This window comes from Ambystoma mexicanum, chromosome 9, assembly GCF_040938575.1.
Source record: "Ambystoma mexicanum isolate Mex_15411 chromosome 9, UKY_AmexF1_1, whole genome shotgun sequence".
In the NCBI taxonomy this organism is placed as follows: Eukaryota; Metazoa; Chordata; class Amphibia; order Caudata; family Ambystomatidae; genus Ambystoma; species Ambystoma mexicanum.
Window position 1 is genome coordinate 727,564,596 of NC_090931.1, and position 24,085 is coordinate 727,588,680.

Below are 24,085 nucleotides of genomic sequence, written 5' to 3' on the forward strand. Positions count from 1 at the left end.
GTGGGGGGATCAGGATGGGATGGCATATGGCCTTTAAATGTCCGAAAACAAACTTTTTCCGATACCCCGATGTCCGCAATCAGTGCCATGATGTTCGCGAACATCTTAGATGTTCGGGGCATCTATGCTTATTTGTGCATTACAGGGTTGGTGAAAAGCAGTTTTTGGACGGCTTATAACTTTGGTGCCATTCAATGAAAGTGCGTGGAATTCTGGAATTTCATTCTAAATCTGATTATGAATGGGTTTGAAAATTGTGTTACTATTTTGTCAAGAGGGAACAAAATTAGGGGGGTTTCCAAAATAATGTAAAGGCTTATACATGTGGTGCCATTTGTTGAATCTGCACACACGTTTGCAGACAGATTCTAGATCTAGATATACATATTTCTCCAAGGTTTGGCAGGATTTTGTCAAGAGGGGGCAAATCTAGAGGGGGGTCTAAAATATTGTAAAGTGTTATAAATGTGGTGCTATTTGACAAATGTGCACACACGTTTGGAAAATTATTTTAGATCCATTCATACATATTTTTTGCAAAGGTTGGTGGCTTTTTGTTAAGAGAGGGCTAAATTAGAGAGGGCTCTCAATATCTTTAGATGGCTTATAACTTGGTTACCGTTTGACGAATGTGGACAAAGGTTTTCAGAAAGATTAGAGACCCAACCTTGAACGTTTGCGCAAAATCTGAATGGATTCTGTCAAGTGGTGGCTAAGTTATATGACTATTGTATGTACGTACATTTTAAGACTTTTGAAAAAATAAGACCTGGGCAGATTTCCATCAAACTTGTGTAAGGAGCATTGGCAAGAACTTGAAAGCATGGTTGTGCCAATGTGTCTGTGTTTTATTTTTTGACAAGTGTCATAATGTAGATACAATAAATAGTGACATACCTTTCATGATTGAGGTATAGCCTGTGGCCATGGACTGTGGCCAGATTGACCGGGTCATGGCATAAGGTTATGACCCGGACAATCTGGCCACTGACCATGATCACGAGGGGCGACCAATGGGGATAAAGTAGCCATGTCCACCAGGAACCGGCTATGTAGTAAAGTTTTTCAAAATTGGGATAGGTTTGAAAGGGAAAAAAATGTGCTTGTGGTAATATGGTCATAGGGTTCTCTCTGTCTTCTACAGGCCACCATGGAAAGAGAAGAAGGGCTCTGTACGGAGCCCCAACTTCCATTTCCATGCTGTCCATGGTTTTCCTTCCTACAGTCTGACACTGCGTGCGTACCGGTGTAGGAAGGAAAATCCTTTTTTTATAGCACCCCAGGTTACTGCTTTGAAACCCTGGTTGCTAATGGCCTTCACCTCTCATTGCAGGGGTTGGAACAGGGGATAACTGCCCGGAGCCCTTGTTATACACACTCTCTTCTCTTGGGCCGATAACTTGGGCTGATGGGCCATTATGCCTCATTCCAGTCCCTGGAAGGGGTGATGATTGCCACATTATTGCCATTAGCATAGCACAAAATGCTAATCGAAATGTTGGAAAATGTTATTGAGTCTATGTACTTTACTGAAAAATGTAAAGTGGATGGAGTCTATAAGATTGTTTTTTCTTATTTTTTTATGTGAAAGGTGGTTCCTAAAGGAACCTTTTTTGTTGTGTTTTGATTTTTGTATTTTATCACAGGAGTGGTTAGAAAGAAGGTGGGGATGGAAATGAGGGAAGAGGCACCAAACACTAATATGGAGGGGCAAGTGGACAGGGGAAGATTGTGCGTGAGTTACATTTAAAGTAGGGGGCAGTGTTTTTTCATGCTCCTTGATTACATCTTCAAAAGCACTTTGAAATTGCTCCCCCCTGCAGAGTGGTGTGTTGCAGTATATACAGAAGACTGTTGCCTTTGAAAGATATGGATGAACAGCCTCTTTTATTGCTTGTGAGGTAGCTGGTGGTATTTTGTGTCCCACAGAAGTAGGCTGTGTGGTTACAGTACTGGTTGAGGAAAATGAGGTGGAGGAACACAGCCTACTACTTACTAGGATAGGAAACACCTTTCTGACAGTATTGCAGTGATTGGATTGGGTGCGGCAGTGCATGGAGGTGGTCCCGTAGGAGTGTAATCCAGCTAGTCTGTGACTCATTTCACTTCTGTAGCTTCTTTTGTCATTGGTGTGTGTTGTTAATTTGGTGTATAACAACAGCATTTAATACAAAGTTTTACTTTGTCATATGTGTGTGTTGCAATATTTTTTGAAACTTGTAAATAGCACCTGTACTAAATGAATTGTTATTGGACTATTCTTATGTATAATGTAGTTTACTAATTAAAACAGAATTCTCTTAAAAAGAAATGCATATGACTACATCATTATAGAAAAATGTTCACTAGATCAGGCTCCATACGTGTGGATCATGTTAAACATGTACATTTTAATTTCAGATAAATCCTGGATGCATACTCCTGAGGTTCTGTCTAAGCACCACATTCCCTACAATGTTAAGGTAAGTAATCCTGTTTTGCTAGTGCTGTTGTTCTATGAAATACTCTGTTTCAAAGAAAATTAGATTTTCTTTAATTAGTAGGGAAATGATCCACCATAGAAGTACATTTCATATTCTAGACATCTTTGACAAGTAAATAAACCGATGCCCTCTCCTGTACTTGTTATCTGACGATAGCGCCATTTTCTTCACTCATTCAAATTTGCTTTTGGTGTGGTTTCTTGATGTTGTGTATATTTGAAAGTGTAAATATCCTGATATTTTTTTCAGTATTTATTGAGTATTGGCCTAATTTTAATTTGTAAACACTGATAAAAATATGTTTTGCACTGTGTGGGTAATTTCCCTCTATGCTTTTAGAGATGCACCTGTGACAAATGTATGCTATACGCCACAAATGTAAATATCCAAGGGTCAACAACTCTCCAGCATTGAAAGCATTAGAAAAGCAAATGTATAGATCATTTAAGAATCTGAATAATGGAGCACAATGTTTGAGGTCCAAGAACTACAGTATTTGATGGCCCTTTTTGACTTGGGCTTGTTGCTGTTAATGAGCTATGCTGCTGTTAGAGAAATTCTTGTTTATATCCATTAACCTGATGTACCATCTAAGGGAATAAGCCAACCTACACAGATACACCCTGTTCAGAAATGGCAAGGTGCATATGATGGGTGAATTGTTCTCTCTCCACGTGATGGTTGGACCATAGTAAATGTGAGAAGAAACATAACATATATGGATTGTTTTTATTTAATGGTGCAAATATAACTTTGTAGCTATGTTACAGTGGTTTAATTAATATAGATAACAGTACATATGTTTACCATATTTACTTTTCTTATTTGTTTGTGACTATTCTTAGATGATGTATAGATCATTAGTAAATTGATTAAAATAACTGGACAGTGAAGGGTGGGTATGATTTAACATTATGCAGCACATTGGGGCTTTAATGGGGTATTAAGGTTCTGTGAGTGATGTTTTTTTCTAAGGGGAACATATGGATCATTTCCCAAATTATTGTTGCTCAATGAATGAATATTACATAATAGTGATTGAAAGTGAAGTTTCTCAGTGTAATGCTTTTTCTGAAGGAATAGTCTGGAGGCTGATGTAGTGACATCAGCCAATATGTGCTATTAAATTCATGTTAAATATGCTTGCCTGCTGTATTGCATAGTCCTTTCTTCTAATGTGCTAATCCTGGCTCCCTCTGATGGTGAGAACGCGGCATAGAGAGCTAAGAAGTCAAAACAGTAGTAGATTTTATAGCTATTGTTTTCACACACACAATTGTATTAGTTACTTCACCATTGGGTAATACAATGCATCACCTACTAACACCTGTTAATTCTATTTTCACTAATCCTTGTGTGATCTATCTATTTTTTCATACAGTATGCAAAAGCTGACAACGTTTGCTTTGCACAGGAGATCCCCCCCCTCTAAACAGCATTGAGTAACACCATTGAGTAGACAAGCACATCTAGCCATTAAGGACATGCAAATCTTGGTGGACTTAATACATCTGGAGACAGATTCACACATTGGTGATACTGCTCATTCCATTAATTGGGAGGACTCCAAAATAGATGTAAGTTGGCCCAAGAAAAGTACATTGAAATGTAAATCCAGATTCAATCCCATGTACTAGCCAGGGGCCACATTGAGATCTTTCAAGATCTACTTATCAATGATTTAAAGAGAATAAGAACACTGAAAACAAGCAATAGAAAGGAAAATTGGTCCAAAAAGGAAAAGCACATTTTGAAGGAACTTCAAGATACATCAGATTCCATTATAAAACCATCTGATAAGGGTACACATATTGCAATCAGGAGTAAAATCGATTACTTATCAGAAGCTAATCAACAGCACATAGATTGGACCTGTTATCAAATATTAGCATCAGATCCCTCTGCAGATATGGACCTTAAGCTTACTGTGTTCCTCTCCAGGTGGAAACAATTGGGTATTCTGGATAACAAAGAATGCAAGTATTTGCACCCCAGGAATCCTGTCTTACAGATGATATACTTCCTCACAAAAACTCGAAACAATCTCCAAGGAGGTCAGTTGTTACATTGTGTGGTGCACTTTTGGAGAACATGTCGAAATATGTGGACAAAGTCCATTTGCTTTTTGTGTCCACCCTCGTATATGAGCGAAACAAAACCTTTATTTCTATGTCAAATTAATGGTATTTCTTGGGAAGCTGATAACGTATTTGCCATGTTAGATTTAGTATCTCTCTATACTTCTATCCAACATGACATTGGGTAAGAAGCCTGCCAACACTTTGTGAGTAACCCGTCTCTCAATTATTTGAAATGCTTGTTGGGATGATTGATCTATGCCTTTCCAATACCATGTTTTTGTTTAACAACATCTATTATAAACAACTACAAGTCACTGTAATGTTTGCCCCGCATAACCCAAATCTAACAATGGGATGGTGGAGAAGTTTCTCATCTGGCCTAATGACAAGATCATCCTCTGGCTATGTTTCTTTGATGATTTATTTATCATTTGGCATGGAAACAAGTTGGAATGGAAACAATTTGTGGATGTGGTCAATGCTAACCAGTTACACCTGAGATTCACTGAAACACACAGCCGCAACTCAATTGTTTTTCTGGATGTAACAGTCAAACTCGATAAAGGAAACCTAATCACAGAGTTGCATAGGATATCTAAGAGTTTAAATACTCCTTTACATGCCACAAGTAATCATCCGATGAGCCTTAAATGGAGCATTCCTTAAAGAGAATTCATTAGAATTAAACTAAATTGCTGCACTTCAGATTTGTTTGATCAGGAAAGCAAGGTTACGGCAATAAGCTTCAAACATCAACAATATCCTAAGAACGTTATTGAACTTGCATATTTAAAAGCTTGCAATGCAAATTGAGACTCTGTTGACCTCTTGCATGGCCATACATGAGTCAGGATTTTAGAATTAGGTACATTTGACCTATACCTAAAGCGCCTACTTGAAAGCTATACAGCAGATTCTGCATTGCCACTCGCACATTTTAAGGCCTGACAACAAATTAGCATCCACTCTGGGTGAAATAGTTACCTTCACTTTCATTGAAAATCTGCCCCATTGAAGGGCTCTTTGGTGTCCAGTTATATGTATACCGACAGACTTGGACCGGAATGGTCTAGATGCAACGCATGCCAATATGGCCAAAACCGTTTGAGTTGCATACATCCTATTCTTGGTGACCCAGTTCAGTTTCATTCCAGTACCACATGCAACTCGGAATTTGGTGTTTTTGTTTTGCTTTGTCAGTGCAGCAAGTGGTTTATCGGCAGCACAATTGGAAAATGAATATTGCGCATCCTGCAACTTATACGAGCCATCAAGAATGCTGAACCGTAATATCCTATGGCCAAACATTTTCAGGACATGCACGGTGGCCAGTTACGTGGCTTCCATTTCTTTGGCATACACAGAATACACCCAGGGCAGGTGATTGTGAGCTCCAACTACACAAGTTGGAAACCAAATGCATACTGAACTTTGAAACAAAAAATCATGCGGACCATAATGCAGACAAGGAACTTTACACTTTCTTGGGAACCTAAAAATACAAACAACCTCCTGTATGATTTTCTCCTGTGTGCTGGCTGTTAAGAATTATAGCATATTATCATCAATACATTAATGTTCTTAGAGCGAGAAATTAATCTAATTTGTGATGTATTTTATTGTCGGTCTTTCTGGATACAGTGCTGTGTCTTTTAATGCATCAAATTGTTGGTTTATGATTTGATTATACATTATGTGTTTTCTGCACTTTTTGCACTCCCTATATGAACCTCTCTCCTTTCTCTATGCTTGATATGGGAAACTGCTGATCAACACAACACGTATTGAATTGAGCTGTTTTGAGCTTTACTTAATTTATAGGTTGTGAACTGTTGAGCCATAGTTGGGTATACATGATTTTTTGTGCCAGTTGATGAATTTGTCTATCGGATATTTATTTCATTATTGTCTGTATGGGTACTGTTAATAATAGCACAGGGCATGTCTCAGATACATTGGCACCTTATCTTATTATCTATTGCTGTTGATCAATGTTTTTACCATAGGTGTTGTTCTGAATTGGCATATTGTGTACTTTATTGCACTTGCACCTTACCAAACGTGTAGGGTGTTAATTTTTCGACATGCATTGTGTTTTAATAGTATATGTTATTTTCTGAAATATTTTGTGATCATGTTTTGGAGCCATTAACTGAATAGGCGCCCCTTGCAGCCCTACTTACTACAGGCTGACATCATTTTTTGTGTTGACTGCAAGGATATCTAGTCCCAGAGAAGACTGGCCCACAATGTTGTGATAGTGCTTATTAAATGTGTATATCTGTATTTAACATTATGGTTGAAAAAGCACCTTAATGCACTAGCACTTTATTACAATGTGCACATGATATGAAGTTGAATATTTCAATATGATAGCACAATTGTCATTTGCTAATGTGGTTACTGAACAGTGCCTTCCATTGCAAGCCATGCTTTTTTTAATTCTGGAATACATTCCAAAGCACTAGCACTTTATTTCAATTCAAAAGGTTGCAAGAAGGGAAATATTGAATATGTACAAGTTCAAATACAATTGTTATATGCCAATATGTGTATGGCACTTTGCCTTCAATTATGACCAGTATTCTATTTCTTGCCATCACTAGCATTGTAATTTGCATTGTGTCGATCCATTTCCAGATGGCCGATTTCACGGAATGTCAGATCTGTAGTATGGAAAACAGACCAAGAGTATGAAAGAGAAAGGACTAAGAGCTTAGCTAGAACGAGATGTTCTATGATATAATGAGTCTCTTTTTTCAATTTTTGCATCACACTTTGTGTGTGATCATGCAATCAGGAGGCTGCGAAACACGTTATACCACTGCTTCTTTTAATTTCTGCCTGATAATGCAATAAAGATTCTTAAATAAGTGGCTCTGTCTGGATTGTTTTGAATTGGCTGACCTTTTGTGGACAAAACATCGTATTTGGGGTGCTCTCGGGGTGCGGTCAGTGGTGCCTTTTTGTGCCTTGCAATTGGAATATATATATTGAAGGACACGGCGGTCGCTGACCTATAGTTAAGGTCAGTCGGACTCCCATGTGAAACCTGAAAAAAGTTATTGCTAATAACTTTTGGCTCATGCACGGATTTGGTTGAAGTTGTGAAGACAAATCGGTACGCCCACCACCCCCCACCACCAGACTTAAAATTCTGGGAATGATTTGTCAAAAAATAAACAAGTTATTAAGAAGAAGAAAAAAAACAAATTGCGGAATAGCCCCCTTTAATTTTCCCATAGACAAGAAAAGGTAAATTTTTGCCAGACCACACAGCCCAAACTGCTGAACTGATTTGGAACAGGTGCAAAACAACGTGTGCATAAAGCTTTGACTTGTGGCCCTATTGTGGTTTGGGGTTATTCGATCCAGTAGTTTTTATAATATTTGATGGAAAAGTGGGGCTTTCCCTTCTCCAAAATAGATAGCTATATCTTGGGTAAATTGCTAAGAAACCGGGTGTTTATAAATGAGACAGCTGCCATCTTTTTTTTTTTTTTCATAACACAAGAGAGCCCAGGCTGCACAAGCAAATAGCCACAAACTCAAAAGCAGAAAAATGCCAAATGGAGGTAGAAAAACAGTGAAATGCCTGCAGGGTAGAGGTACGGGGCAGAGGCAATATGACGCAATGTGAAGTTTGGGAATTGGAGAGGGGCTACGGACTGAGTTTGCCATGCAAAGCTTTTCTGTAACTTTGCCTATCGGACAGAATAGCTGCAAATACTTGACATTTCAGAGCAAACTGCATCACAGAAACAACAAATGCTGTGGGGGAAATGACGAGGGCATGCAAAGTGAGGAGGCTATCAAGGGAATGGGAGGAGCAGGCACACAAGATGGGGTAATCGTTTTTTTTCGATTTCCATGGCTATAAGACTGCAAATAACCAAGGATATCTATAGTTCATTAAAATAGTAACCACAGCTAATGAAAAAAAGTAACAACAAAAAATAGAGAGTTTTATAACTACAGTGACATCGGGGGTGACACATCACTCCCCATGGCCAAAGGCCATGGCCAGAGACACAATTGTGTTTTAAAGTGACACAGTAGTCATTTCAAAATTAGTGGGCTTGGCCGAAGGCCATGGCTAGTGTTTAGGTAGTGTTCTAAAATGGACACTTGGCACGGCCGTAGGGCACGGCTACTGGCCATGGCCAAATGATATGGCTAGTGACCCGTGTAAGGAAGGCATGGTATCAACAGTAAGACTGACACAAGTGACCACAGTACAAAGGTGTTTTTTGAACTTCAACAAGGATGTGATAAATGCCCATCTAATCCTAAATCTACAGATGGGAGCAAGCTATGAGCATCCCATAATAATAATGCAGTCCTAGCAGAGTCTCGTCAAAATAAAAGGGCCTATACTAAAAAAAAATTTAAAAAAACTTTTGCCAATCCTTACCTCTGAATACAAATAGTGTGGAGTAGTGTTTATAAAAAAGAAAGAAGTTTTCACAAAAACGATATATCAGGATGGTCAGGCCGTTGGCTCTCTTCCCCATGACAAGGCGATTCACTCAAGCATAGCACACTTTCTGCCCTCTTATTCGGCACATGGATACAGTTCCATTACCAGCATCAGGGCCTTCTGTGCCCAAGTCTCTTTACTTATCAAAGTCTCTTGATTCAGAAGGCCTGGTGTACCAAACAAATGAAAAGTTCCTTTCCTTTTACAAGTACTCAACTCTGGTGACTCACGGATCCCTCTTAGCTGTGCTCATATCCCTTTTTATACCACAATTGTTCATTTGGATCCCCCTCTTCCGGGCTCAGATCCCCTTTTCCATTGTTCAGAGAATATTCTTTCTCGGGTGACTCAAGGTTCACCCCGGATCCCCCTAAATCGGGCTCAGATCCTTCCTCTTACACAATTAGTCTCTCTCAGTTGGGCTCGGACCAATTTCAGTTTGTATAAACTATCGAAGGCTTTCGAATGTGCACAAGGTTTAGCTTGACCCATTGCAGGAACACTTTGATTTCACAGTTCCTTTTTACATTTGCCACCTTTCAGTTGGATACATAACAAAGACCTTTGAATGAGGTGGAGCCAGACCACTCTATATACATTCTATCTTGGCTTCAAAAGTTCAGTCACTCCTTCGATTGTTCTTTTTTATTCATTTTGCTCGTCACATACGCCTCACACACTGTTCTCTTTAGAGTTCAACAGACAATGTTGCTGCTTGCAACCTTGGTTCTAACACAGATCGGTCTGCTATCAGTCTCCTCCACTCACTTGCTGTGCTAACTTTACTGGTGCTGCTTTGTAGGAGCCAAGGACAGTACCACAGCGGCAAACAACTTCTCCGACCTTGCCTATTGATGCGGCAGAGCCCCTGATACCTCCAACACACAATGCAAGTTTCTTCAGCTTTCATTCCAGGTCTTATGTTTCTTATTCTCAAAAGCTTTTGAAAGTAACAGCTTCTCTCTGAAAACGTCAAGAGCACTTCCCTCCTTGCAACCCTCTCTGGTCTTGCCGTCTTTCTCTGTGTATTAAACTGCCACCTTGGAACTGCTGCTTCCTTGTGGGCTTTGCCTTGCTCATAGTGTGCTTTTCGTGCTCTGCCTTTTAGACCGTGTGGGGAAGTGTGATGTATGTCCGGCGTGTGTAATGATCAGTAATTGCCTGACTCTGCCTGACCATTGTGTTGGGACATGTCAGGTATACGGCTCGGGTGTTAGTCCATTTTCTTTCACAGTGAGCTGTCCATGAGAAAGTGTTTGTGTCGGCAAAGGAGGGTGGTTGAGATCCTAAGTATCCTATGTGGTCGGATTGGGAAAAGGTGTTAGAGGGAAGGGTATACCGCGTCTCGCAATCCGGTGTCCCACTTCCACTCCCGAAGACCTGTCATCCAGGTGATCTTGCCGCATTGGTCCATCCCCAGGAACTGAATCCAAAAACAATGGCGTGTCCTGGCCACCTGGATGACAGACCCCTGGGGAATAGCGGGTGAGATACCTTCAGGTTTCTCACACAAGGGAGTGATTTAAAAAATAAAGTGGCCATGGCCAAAGGCATGGCTAGTGGTCTGTTAGTGTTGGAAAATAAACAGTGGGCATGCTAAAAGCCGTGGGTGGCCATGGACAGTGATTCAATAGTGTTTTAAAGTGATGAGGCCATGGCTAGGTGTCAGGTAGTGTTCTAAAATGGACATTTGGCACTGCAAAAAATTGTCCAGGTTGTGATTTATAAAATATTGTGGGCACAGCCGTATACTATGCCCACTGGCAATAGCAGAAAGATATGGCTAGTGGTCTGGTAGTGTTGGAAAATAAACATTGGGCATGGTCGAAGGCCGTGGCCAATGGTCATGGCTAAGGCCATGGCCAGTGGTGCCAAAAAATATATGGAATAACAAAACCCTTGAAATTCAATGAAAAAATGGTCAGTTAAGGTAAGAAACATATTGCAACAAAACCCCTAAAATTCAACACATTGGGGAACTCAGGACTGGCGCAACTTGGTTCGTTCTCATTGCAAAGCCCAAGAGAACATAGATATCAGAAGAGAAGGGATTCACGATGCCATCGAAAATGGCATTATGAGGGTTATAGTATTGTAGGGAAGATCAATGGGAATGCACACGTGGTTTATAATATAGAGTGGGTACGGCCAAAGGCTAGTGGCCTGGTAGTGATGTAAAAAATACAGGGGGCACAGCCAGATGTCTGGTATTGTTCTAAAACGGACAGTGGCCATAGCCCAAGGCCCAGCCTAAGGCATAGAAAAAACGATGGTATAACAAAACATTGGAAATTCAACAAAAAAAAATTGTTGCAGGGAGATTAAGGTTGAACAATACATTGTAAAATAAAAAAACTTGAAATTCAAGGAAAAAAACTTAAGTTGCAGAAACATTAAGGTGAGAACTTAACAGAGCAAAACCCCTGAAATTCAGCTAATGCCACCTTAACTTCATGCCGTTTGTTGCACAGCCTATGACCACAATGATGACATCACAGATGACATCACTAAAGTTTGTTCCTTGAATTTCAATTTTATTTGAAGGTTGCCTCCGCAAAACCTTTCCACAAAAAACACATTGATAGAATCAGTTAGAGGTCTTTGATCCATATGTACAGTATTTTTTTATTGTCTTTTATTGTCTTTTTTTTATAACTGAAAAGTTGACCCTCAAAAGGATTGGTTTGGGGGATAAATAAAAAAGAGATAGGAACTGGGAAGGGAAAAACACTAGGATTCATACATATAACAAAAGGTAAACAAAAAAAGAATATTTATTTTTTTCACATTTTATATTTGCACATTTTGTTTTTGTCTAAAGAATGGGATAAAATAAATTGACACTTAAAAATATTCCTAGCATTAACAATTGGTCGTATGTTCTGAAAGAGCCTTGCGAAAAGTGTCTAGGGTGCCATCTCCCACCTCGATCAAGCTGTGACAGGTTCTGCACATCACCACAAAGTTTGAAAGATCGGGTACAGAAAGGAGGGACTGAGGTTGGTTGTTAGTTGGTGGACAATAACTAGTGAACGTATTGGAACTGTGTGGCACAGATGATTAAAACTGCTGTTCAGATCTTGCTGCATTCTCTTTGACCTTATGTTTCACACAAGCCTTCCTATACGATTCATCCACTTCCTTCCAATGTACGCGGACAAGATGTCGAATTAACGTTGAAGTTCCCAAATTTTGCGAAGGCTTCTGTGAAGGTCCCCTCTGAAAAACCTTACCACAGACATTGCACATGACTTCATCATTCTCCTTCTTGCTGTGTTGGTCCATGACTTGAAAATATTACCAACTGTCAGCAATTCTGCGCACATTGCTATTTGCGTGGAGGTAAAGCAGTAGCCACCCACACCACCTCATCATCACTTCTGCTCCCAGACAAACTGAAATGTGTGACAGTGGAGCAATAATGAAAACTGTAAAAAAAAACAAAAAATACTCTGCCACTTAAAATCAAAAAACTTTCAAGAATTACAAGCTAAAATAAAGAAAATGACAAACTACAAAGCACACAACAAAGGACAAAGGTATAGGAACAAGAAAGGTTAAAAAAAGGAATGGATACATGAAGATACTGCTCTTAAAGTTCTGAAGGCTCACAATCAAGTTTACCCACCAAGAGACAAAAAACAATGATAGGAAACAAGAAAATGATGCTTAGAGGTGGGGTATAACTGCTGTGCATTTCCCATACACATGAGTACTCCCATGCGCAATGGCCTGTTTGGGCCAAAATGATTGACCATTCACATCGCTCAATGAGATGACGTGCCTGTATATGACCATAACCACGTCACAGAAAGCCCAATCATACTGGGAGATTCATTGTTGTGGCAATGCGTTTTTGTGCCTGTTGCATCAGCCAATCGGATCAAGTGCTGCAGTTACGTGCTTCAATGTGACTCGATACTGCATCAAAAAATGGACCAATCACACACTGTGATGTCTCAACGCGGCTATGCCCACACTGTATAATTAATTCTCCATGTGCATAATGGACCAATAGGACGACTTAGTGGCATATGGTCGATCCGTCTTGCTTGGTGCTCGATAGTCGCCTCCAAATGTAACATTGGGCATTGTGTATATAAGACATAACTATGAATTTACCTCCATTTTTTCAGCGCACTGGACACGCTGCTCTGAGAAACCCAGTGTTATCGAGTCTTCGACTCTCTGTTAATGCATTTTCATCAGATTCTTTTTTTTTCTTGACTGCGAGATGTCTGCACCTCTGATTTTGGTTTTTAAACAATGTACCAACTGCCACTCTAAGATGTTGCTGACCGACCCGCATGACATGTGCGTGTGGCACGTCGGCACGGCTCACAACACAGACGGGTGCGCATCGTGTGCAAAGATGAACCGTAAATCGGTGCATGAGTGGGCATCCAAACTCGCGTTGTGTCGACCAACATCGAAATCACTTGCAGGCCAACCCCTAAAAAAGAAAAAGAGAAACATTGCCATAAATCGAAGAAGCAGTCTCACTTGAGGAGACACTATTCCTCATCGTAGCCTCATAAGAAGAAAAGACACTACCGGCACTGACTAGAATCTGACTCTTAGTCAGAAAGAGGAAAGCCATTGGATAAGCCGACCATTCAGCAAGAGTTGGATGCGTTTACAAGTCAAATGTTGGTGATGTTTCAGAATCTTTTCAGCAGGGATGGATGAGGAAATCTATCAGATGATGAATCTGCAGGAGAAGAATCCATATCAAGAACATTACAGTAAGTAATTCCTCCTTCAATGGATTGCCTTTCTCCTGACGATTCCCCATCTGATAAACTCCCCAAGCAGTGGAACAATAGAAGTTGGTAGAACATTACCAGTAACAGACTTTGAAGGACCAACCTGCCAAAAGGCGCATTAGCACCAGAAGCAACATTGGGAGCTGTTAATATAGCAACAGGTGGAATTGACACTGCCGCAGAAGTTGAGGGTTCATTGACTGTTGGTTGGGTCCCACTGGTGTATAGAGGTGTTGGAGATGGTGCTAGTTTTTCGGCCCATACATTTTCATTTTGTGGTTCTCGTGTGATTTCTGAGATGCATCATCCTCATCATCATAGTGGAGGATGATTGATGCCCTGCTCAGCATCTCGCTAAGCCACGGCTACCAGAAGTCCAGAAACACTCAATGTGCCATTTGCTGGTTTACAGCCACAGCTGCACAGGGTGCCACTTTTGACTAAAATGTCACGCTTCATGCCTTTTCAATTGACAATGAAGGCTCTCTTATGAACATGGTTATGGATCTTATGCGGAAGTCTCTGGGGCATAGTTCGTTTGAGCTGGCTGATATTTTGGGTCAGAATTCTGATGACACTTTGGACTTATCTGCTACCCCAGACTTGGAAGTGCTGGTCTCAAGCTCTGAAAGCTTTTGCTGCTAATGTTGTGAAGGTAATTCTAGACAATAGAGCATATTTAATGGTGTCCCCTGAGAGCACTTCCCCAGTGGCTGTTGTACCAATACAGCCTCCAACAGTGGTGGCAGGGGCAGAGTCAGAGCCTGGCTAATAGGAGGACATTTGCGGGCATGGATGTAGAAAGGGGGGATGCCCGGGCAACCCGGGACCCAATCTCCCTGCAAAGAATAACTCACCATCACAGCGGCTACAGAGCAAGATGCCATTGATGTATTGTGCAATGACATTTCCACGCTGAGAGATGTGGAGCTACCCAAAAAATAAAGGAGACCTGCCAGGAAAACCGTTCACCGGTTGAAACACTTAGTATTTTCCAATGGAAAAAGTGTAGTCATGGAGCAGGGTTGCCCTGGGCTGGTGGCTTTGGCACCCAAAGGAAGTAGAGCAGTGGTAACCAGGGACCTGGGTAATGATGTTTTCAGGCAAGTAGAACTAAGGGGTCCTTTGGACAATTAGATTACTTCTGCCAGAGAAGCACCTAAAAATCAGGAAGGTCAAATAGTCATCTTGGGGTGTGGCCAACTGCGAGATGCGATAGGCGTGAGCCTCTTGAGCTCCCGCTACCGTGGCTGACATCCTGATTGTAATGCCTGCATATCTGCACCTGCTGACCTCCAAAACACACCTGCCGGTGTGGGACACCTTGGGGCACATCCACACCAAAAATCAGCGCGAAATGCACCGAGGCGGCGAAACTGGAAGCTGGTGAGTATAGGCCCTGACACCAACCTGCAAGCAACCAAGATGGCTGCCGGAGCCGGTCTAATGGGCGCACTGTGAGAGGAGATCGGGACAGCCCTGCTGCGGTTGCGGACCGCCAACCCATCAACCTGTAGCCTGCTGAAACGAGGATCTGAAGCGCTGGGTGGGGTGGAGGCCCCCAGGTGCATAGACTGATGTGGCGGACGCCCGCCCGCAATCGCGGCCGGGGCTGGGCGGTCGCGTCCTGAGGATTGAGGGCATGAGGGCGCGAAGGAGCAAGGACGGAGAACTGAGGGACCCCGGCTCGGAGGGATCCGAAATCCGAACCGCCTGTCCAGGACCGAAGAGGCAAGGAGGGGCCCAACTGAGACAGTGCTGATACAGCACAGTGACAGCGGATCCTGTGCTGCCAGTGAGTGCTCATACCAGAGCCCTCCTGCACGACGCCCAGCCGCCCCTGCTCGCCCGACCGGAACGCACCCCGACCAGCGCTGGGCTCTCTCACCCCAGAGTGCACCTTAACGTGTGAGGAGCTCAGGAGCCACCCAGAACCCTACCCAGAGGAATTGCTACGTGGCCAGCCAGCACATCCACGAACGCTGGGGCCATTATCCTCTTGATTGAACACAGAACTCCTAGTATATCGACCGGGATTCCCAACTGCCAAGAGCTGCGTGGGGCGAACCACGCATAAAAGCGGCAAACAGTGGGGTGGCAGTGCGAACGGTCGCTGAGCGGAACCAAGAGGGCATCCACCTCACAATACCCCCCAACCCAACTCAGAACACCCTAAACAGTGCTGAAACACTCTGGGGCACATAGGGGCGAAAAGTGGTGCAGCAGGGCCTATAACCCACGGAGAGAACAGCAACCTCCTGGTACAACAACTACCGCCTCCAGCGACCGAGAGCGGTGAGACACCGGCCTGGCACCACAGCAACAAGTAGAAGAACGACTGGGAGGACTGCCACTGAACAAGGGCTGACTGTCGGGGGCAGAACTTTTATAATCCCCCACCCTCAGTAAAGCTTAACCTCTAGGGAGAAGACACTGGGCTTCCTTGGGGAGAACAGGTCGCACAACAACGTACTCAGCCCACCTAAAGAGCATCAACATCCCGTGAGGCTAACAAGATTGTGACAGGGGAGAACTAACCACCACAGCTGCAAACTGCTGCACGACATCGCGGTCCGCCATCCTCCGGGGGCTGATAACAGGGAGTGAACCACACTGCACCCCCCTCCTTGGAGCTGGGGTAACCCCACTGTTTGACATAGTGCTGCTAAGTGGAGATCGACCTTCGCAATAAGCCTTGCGATCAGTAAAGCAGGAATCTTGCTATAAGATCACGCCCCCAGGGCCTGGCAGCAAGCATGGGAAAAGAAAAAACGAAGAAGCTGTCATGTACCCTGGAGCGTGGAAACTTTGGACGAAATGGACTAAGGGCTGCTGCAATTAAATGTGCCTTCACGTTGTGCACGTTGTTTATGGCAGCGGTCTAGTGTTTCTTTCTCAGTGATCGGAGCCGCCGGATTTATACACTTCCTTCCGGCGGCCCCAGTGCGTTGCAACTGCAGTGTCTTTCTGACTGCCACCTCAACGCTTAGCGGCTACTCTTTGAAGCGCTTTCTTTCATTCACCAACGCAAACTCTCTCTTACAGCACCACCTTGCTGTTGCTACCCTTCTCTCCCCTTTCTTTTTTCCATTCTGTTAGGCTTTCCTTTTCTCTTTCTTATTTCCGTTGCTTACGTTTATTTCCCCACCTGTACCTTTTTGCCTTCACCCCTTTTGCTAAGGCTTCCATTTGTTCCCATTCTTTCTGCCTTCGTCTTCAGTTCACTTACCGTTGGGTACCTGGTTTGCTCCTGCCCTCCTTCCACTGGACCTTGTAGGGACATCAAGGAGATTCCGTTTTTTTCCTTCTGCTTTACATTCATCATTTCCACAAGGCTACTACCGGACTGGACTCAAATTCGACCTTGTTTTTTTTTGCTTCTTGGCTTTTTCCCCTTCCGACTGTGCCGGAAGGGGGTCTCCATCACAACAAGGAAATTGTGATTGCAGCTTCTTTCCGTGGCAAGCCACTAGTCCTAAAAAAAAAAAAAACCCTGGAAGATCCCCGCACCTGGCGTACGGACCTACAGAACGTCTTCTCCACGGACTCATCTGACACAGGCGTGGCGTGTGGGAACAGTGATTCTGGGAAATCAGAGAGTGGTTGTGACAGCTTGCAATGCCAGAAAAGAATAATGTCTACAGCAGAGCAGATACAGGAGCTTGTAGCAGCAGTGCAAACGCTTTCTGTAGAAATGCAACAACTCAAAAATGAAAATACCGTTCTTCGCCAGTTGGTATCAAACAGCGAGCGCCCTCCAGCAGAACTACCACCCATGGGTCTGTCATCAGGAAAATACGATTGTACTCCCCAAAACTGAAGGAGTTCCTGGATGCCTATACCATTTATTTCACTTTCAGGACCATTACGGATACCTCTGATCACGCACAAGTAGGGTTCATCATCTCAAACTTAACCGGGAACGCCTTGGCTTGGGCCACTCCTTTAGTAACCAGGGCCATTACTGCAGAATTACGGACATTTTATTGCACAGCTTAGGAAAGCCTTTGAGCGCCCTGAGATCTCCTACATGGCTTGTGAAGAACTTTTGGACATAAAACAGGGAACTGCTGATCTTTTGACCTATATTACTTCATTATAAAAACTAGCCACAGAAGCCGGATGGCCAGATCAGGCACAGTATACCATATTCAGATGAGGCCTCAAAGAAGAGATCAAAGATGAGCTAGCCAGGACGCCCAGACCCGCTACTTTATCTGAGTTATTGTCTTCAGCATTACAAATTGAACACAGGATATCGGAACGACATTCGGAGAAACAACGTCATCGATTGCCTCTCTTGAATCCTGGATTCCCTACTCCCTCCTCACCTGTATCCCCTAAGGAAGAACCTATACAAATCAGGTTGACACGCACCCTCCTCTCATCAGAAGAAAGAAGACGTCGCCGGGAGTTAGGATTATGTGCCTATTGTGGTTCAGATAAACACCTGTTTAAAGATTGTTCCGAGTTACCCTCCAAAAGGTCGGGAAACGAAAAACCTTGGTCTTAGTAGGTACAAGATACAGAGGTGAGTCAGCCGGTCCCTATGTTACACTTTCAGTTACCTCTTCGCCTACCCCAGATGATGCTAGACTTATGGTCATTTCAGTAAGAGTGAAATGTGGAAACCAGCAGACTGAGACCATGGCCCTTTTAGACTGCGGGGCATGCAGGATCCTTTGTGGGCGGATAAGGTGGGTCTCCGTTGTCTGCCCAGAGCCGAAGGACAAAAGGTGGAAGGGGTTGATGGCTCCCCTTCAGCTCAGGTCCCATAACCCATACCACCAAGGAATTACAAATTACAAATAACAATATTGCAACACATTGAGCTTATTACTTTTGACATAACTCGAGCAGCACATTTTCCCATAATACTGGGATTAACATGTTTGAGAAAACACAACCCTCACCTTGATTGGCAACATAATCAGATGGACTTTCAGTCAGAATTCTGTAAGAAACAGTGCCTTAAGCATGGTGCATTTACTGTGATCCAAACTCTCTCTTCAGAATCAGAGAACATTGTTAGTATACATAACATTCCCAAAGAATTGATGTGCTACAGACAGGTGTTTGTTGAACAGATTCTGCAAGAACTGCCTCCTCACAGACCCGAGGATTGTGTTATTGATCTAACACCTGGAGCTTTTTTGGTAGGATGTTTTCTTTATCCACCTCCGAAAATAAGGTCCTTAGAATCTATCTGCTACCAACCTGGCTAACAGCCTCATAAGTCCATCTAGATCTCCAGCAGCAGCCCCTCTCTTCTTCATACCAAAGAGAGATACCACAGAACTATGGCGTTGTATCGATTGCAGGAGCCTTAACAAGGTGACTGTCCAGGATCGTTATCCCATGCCTTTAATCGCAGATATCATTGATATCATTGAGGCCGTAGGAGGAGCTACTATCTTCACCAAGTTAGAACTCCGCAGCGCATACTATCTTTTGCGAATTCAATCGGGAGACGAATGGAAAACAGCCTTTTGGTCTCCCTTCAGGCTATTCGCATACCCGGTTATCCCTTTTGGGCTGGTAAACACCCCAGCGATCTACCAGAGATACATAGGCCTTCTAAGTTATCTACCAGGTGTATCGGGCCATTCCCCATTCAGAAAGTGATAAACCCAGTTGCTTTTCGTTTGCGTCTGCCAAAGAGCCTAAGACGAGTACATCCAGTGTTTCACTCTTCACTCTTGAAGACCTATCTGGTGGATCCTAGTCACCGAAAACCATTGAAGACAGGATTCACACCACCTTGTCAATTGGAGGAATACGAGGTCTCAGGAATTAATGATTCCCATTACCGCAAGGGCAGGCTTGAATATCTGGTTAGCTGGAAGGGATATCCCAGCTCTGAAGACTCCTGTGAACCTGTAAACCACTTACATGCTGCAAGACTTGTTTGGAAATTCCACAGGAATCATCCAGGGAAACATGATTGCCCAAAGAATAGAAGAGGGCATACTGTCATGTACCCTGGAGTGTGAAAACTTTGGACGAACGGCCGCCGCCATTAAATGTGCCTTCACGTTGTGCATGTTGTTGATGGCAGTGGTTTTGTGCCTTGCCGGTAGGTTCTGAGCCTTCAGTGGGGATCAGGGCGGGGTCCCTCCCCAACGTCCGCCGGATAGTCCGGTAGTGGTGGCGGGTCCGGCACTTGAAATAGGTCCGCTGGTGGTCTTGGGTTTCTGCCCCTATTACCTCGAGTTGCTGACCAGTCCCCCTCTATGTGCTGCTCCGCCCAGCGCCATGCCTCCCCAGAGTCGTCAAAGTGGTCCGTTGTGCCTTTATGATACATTTTCAGCTGAGCAGGAAAAAGCAGGCTGTATTTAACTCCTAATGTTTGCAGTTGTCTTTTGAGCTTTCCAAAGGATTGTCTCGCCTTCTGTACCTCCCTCGTATAGTCGGGGAAGAAGGCTATCCTGGATCTGTTAAAGGTGATTGTGCCCTTGGTTCATGCCTGCTGTAAGAGTGCATCTCGATCTCGGGAGTTTAGCTTCTTCGCTATCACAGTTCGTGGGGGAGCGCCGGGCAGTGGTCTACCTGTGGGCATGCGGTGTGCTCTTTCTATAGAGAAAAATTTGGAGCAGGATTGGGGGTCGAACAGGTCTATTAGCCAATGCTCCAGGAAAAGTTACATACACCTTCAGTTTTCTCGGGGATACCGAGTATGCAAATGTTATTACGCCTGGACCTTCCTTCTCCTTCCTCGACCCTAGCCTCCAGAGTCTTGAGCTTGGCTGAGACTCCTTGGAGTTGTTGTTGCACATTATGTAGCCCATCCTCTGTGTTAGAAATGCGCTGTTCTGCTTCTCCAGTGCGCGCTGATAGCTTCTCTAAGTCATGTCTGAGGAGGGATACATCCAGGCTTATTCTGTCTATCTTCTGCTCCATGGATGAGTGGGAATCCGCTATGGCGGCCATGACATCTCTTAGGGAGAGTGTGTGTGCAGAGTCTGTCTCCAGAGGGCAGCGGTTGGAGTTCGGGGGACTGTGGTGGGGGAACAGTGTATTGGTCGATCCTATTTTGCTTGGTGGGTTTCTGTCACAACCACTCTCTGATTTCCCAGAATCACTGTTCCCACTCTCCTCACCTGTGTCGGATGAGTCTGTGGAGAAGACGTTCTGTACACCAGGTGCGGGGATCATCCAGGGTTTTTTTTTTTTTTTTTGGAGCAGTGGCTTGCCATGGAAAGAAGCCGCAATCACAATTTCCACAACCCGGGTGACAGGTACTTCGTGTTGGGGTGGAGTATGGGAAGGGTGAGGGAGGGGCTAGTTGAGAGTTTTTTGTTGCCCTAAGACCAACGCACCCTTGCAGGTCTCAGGGGTTATTATGGTTCTTGGTTAGTTGGGACCACAGCATGCTCGGACAGCAATTCAATCACCATTTTTCGCATGATTTACATGACATCACCATACACCGGGATTCTATCCCTGCAAGACATCCGCCCAACCCTCTAACAGATTTCTAGATGGCACCTGACCAATCTCAGTCGTCATTGACTGCACGTCCCAAGTCCCTCAAGGTTCTCACTTGGAACGTGAACGGGATGGGCTCCACGATCAAACGGCGCCTGGTTAAGCAACTACTCAGTAGACACTCCCCCGACGTGGCCCTGCTAACTGAAACACACCTAGCGGGATCACACTGTACTCTCTTCCAGAGAACCAATTACAGGACCGCCTTTGATGCGGGATACATAATAGGATCCAGGGGCACCCTCATTCTTATACACAAACGCATCCCACTTGCCTTGCAGGAATTATTACATGACCCTCGGGGTCGCTATGTGCTAATCCTAGGAACGCTCTGGGGTGAGAAATTCGGGTTTGTCTCAATTTACACCCCACCTGGCCTGGGGCAGGAACTGTTTGATGAACTGACTACCCTCATGGGCGAACATCAACCTGATAAGTGGTTAGTGGGAGGTGACTTTAAAAACGTCATGTGTAACACCATAGACCGCACCCATCTCAGACAACGCAGCTCGAATACCCCCACACGGCTGTCCAACTTTGTATCCGCCTTAGGTCTTTGCGACGTGTGGCGGGAACTACATCTGGGAACTAGAGGTTATTCATTCCACTCGGGAGCCCAGGGCTCCCTCTCCAAGCTTGACTACCTCTTCCTTCCACACATAGACCTCTTCATAGTACTGTTAGCAGACTTACTCCCCCGGGGAGTCTCGAACAACTCACCTCTGATGGTGGAGATGCGGTTGCAGGGTATAACCCCCCCCTAAAACGAGGAGGCTGAATAACTACTATCTTGGCTTCCCCGAGCTGGTGGACCGCCTTACTGAAGTCTCCACCGAATACTTTGAGATTAATGATACTGGGGAAAATGACCCGATAGTGATATGGGAGGCCTATAAAACCGTGTTCCGGGGAGAAATAATTTCCTGGACAGCAAACAAAAAGAGGGAGAAACTCCAGAAGATAATAGAGGCAGAGGGGAGGTAACCCAATGGGAGAATAAACACAGCCTGGACCCAACCCCTCAGACCCAAACATCCCTCAAACATGCCACTGAGCACCTCCGAAACCTAATGGTAGATAATGCCAAACAAGCCCATTGGGAATCCAGAGCAAGAATATACAAGCTTGGAGACAAAGCGGACAAAATGTTAGCCTGGCTACAGAAGAGGGATGAGGGACAACGCTGTGTCCGGGAGATCGTCACCTCACGGGGAGAGAGGTACCGGTCAGACGCTGAGATAGCAGAAGCCTTTGCCCAATTCTACGCCGCACTATACCAGGCCTAAACCTCGTCACTAGAGCCAACACTCCTAAACGACATAACAATCCCAACCTGTCAGCACAACAGAGGGTAACACTGGACTCTGACCTTTCAGAAGCTGAAATAGTTGAATCCCTAGTACAACTGCAATCGGGGAAAACTCTGGGCCCTAACGGGTTCCCGGTCGAAATCTGGCAAAAACTAGGTGGGAATAACATAGCGCCCCCCCTGCATCAAATGCTAATAAGCGCCCCTGCCCTCGCACCCTCCCACCGGACCTGTGCAAGGCAACTATTGTAGTTATCCCTAAACCCGACAAACCCCAGGAGAGATGTGCGTCTTACAGGCCGATCTCGTTAATTAACGGTGAAGCCATGGTCCTGGCCAAACTACTAGCTAACCAGCTCCAACCGGTGGCAGACACTCTGATACATCCAGACCAATGTGGCTTTATGCCACACAAGTCAACTCGAATGAATCTGTGTTGGCTTCACCTGGCATTAGAACGGGCTCCTATCATTGACACTCCACTTGCCCTTTTGGCAATTGATTTTGAAAAGACCTTTGACTCGATCCGGTGGGATAGCCTTTGGCAGATCATGAAACGCATGGGGTTTTGAGATGGTTTCCTGGGATGGGTAAAACTACTCTACATGAATATCCAGGCAGAGGTCAAGGTGAATGGGTGGACCTCCCCATCCTTCCCTTTGGGCAGGGGTACGCGACAAGGATGCCCCCTCTCCTCCCTCCTCTTTGCCCTCGCGATTGAACCACTCGCCCTTTGGCTCTGCCAGAGCGCAGCCTGGACGGGATTTAGATGGCCTGAGGGACATGAAGACTGAACCTCCCTGTACGCAGACGACCTCCTGGTATATCTGGGTGAACCGGCCCGGACCTGCCCTATAGTAACTCAGATGCTCATCTGTTACGGGGAGTTCAGTGGATTGAGATTCAATTGGAAGAAATATGTATTCTTCCCAGTGAAGGGTGGAGGGCAGGCCAACCCACAGGTTTGCCCGTACCGAACGGAGCAGCACGGCTTCAGGTACCTGGGAATCTGGATAACAGCAGACCTTACCAGATATGTAATGCACAATCTTCAACCGATCATTGAACGATTTGTCAATGATGTTCACCACTGGAAACTTCTCCCTCTGACCCTCGTGGGCAGAGCCGCACTTTTTAAAATGATGGCTCTTCCAAGATTCCTCTATGTCCTGCAGAATGCCCCACTGAACATCCCAAACTCTGAATTTAACCGGGCTGACACCCTTCTTTGGGAATTTATATGGGGTGGAGGCCAATCACGTATAGCACTGACCACACTTCAAAGGTCAATTTGGGAGGATGGGATAGGGGTGCCCCGCCTCCAAACCTATTACTGGGCCTCACAACTTGCGGTGGTCAACGACCTGCTTCACGGGGACCGGGAACTACCCCACATCAGGGTCGAGGTGGAGGCCATGCCAGACACAGATCCACTACATTTATAATACCAATCCCCCCAGAGAACCCCTCCGCTGACA

The 24,085-nt window shown here is 44.4% G+C and overlaps 1 protein-coding gene across 11 annotated transcripts in view; it reads left to right on the plus strand.

Annotated features, from left to right (window-relative positions):
• Positions 1-24,085, plus strand: part of GULP1 (GULP PTB domain containing engulfment adaptor 1) — a 2,063,281-nt gene that overhangs the window by 1,459,558 nt on the left and 579,638 nt on the right. For all 11 annotated transcript variants that reach the window (XM_069615617.1, XM_069615618.1, XM_069615616.1 and 8 more), the window contains one exon: positions 2,401-2,462. In XM_069615617.1, the coding sequence (XP_069471718.1) occupies positions 2,401-2,462 (62 nt within the window). The remainder of the gene's footprint in view (positions 1-2,400; positions 2,463-24,085) is intronic.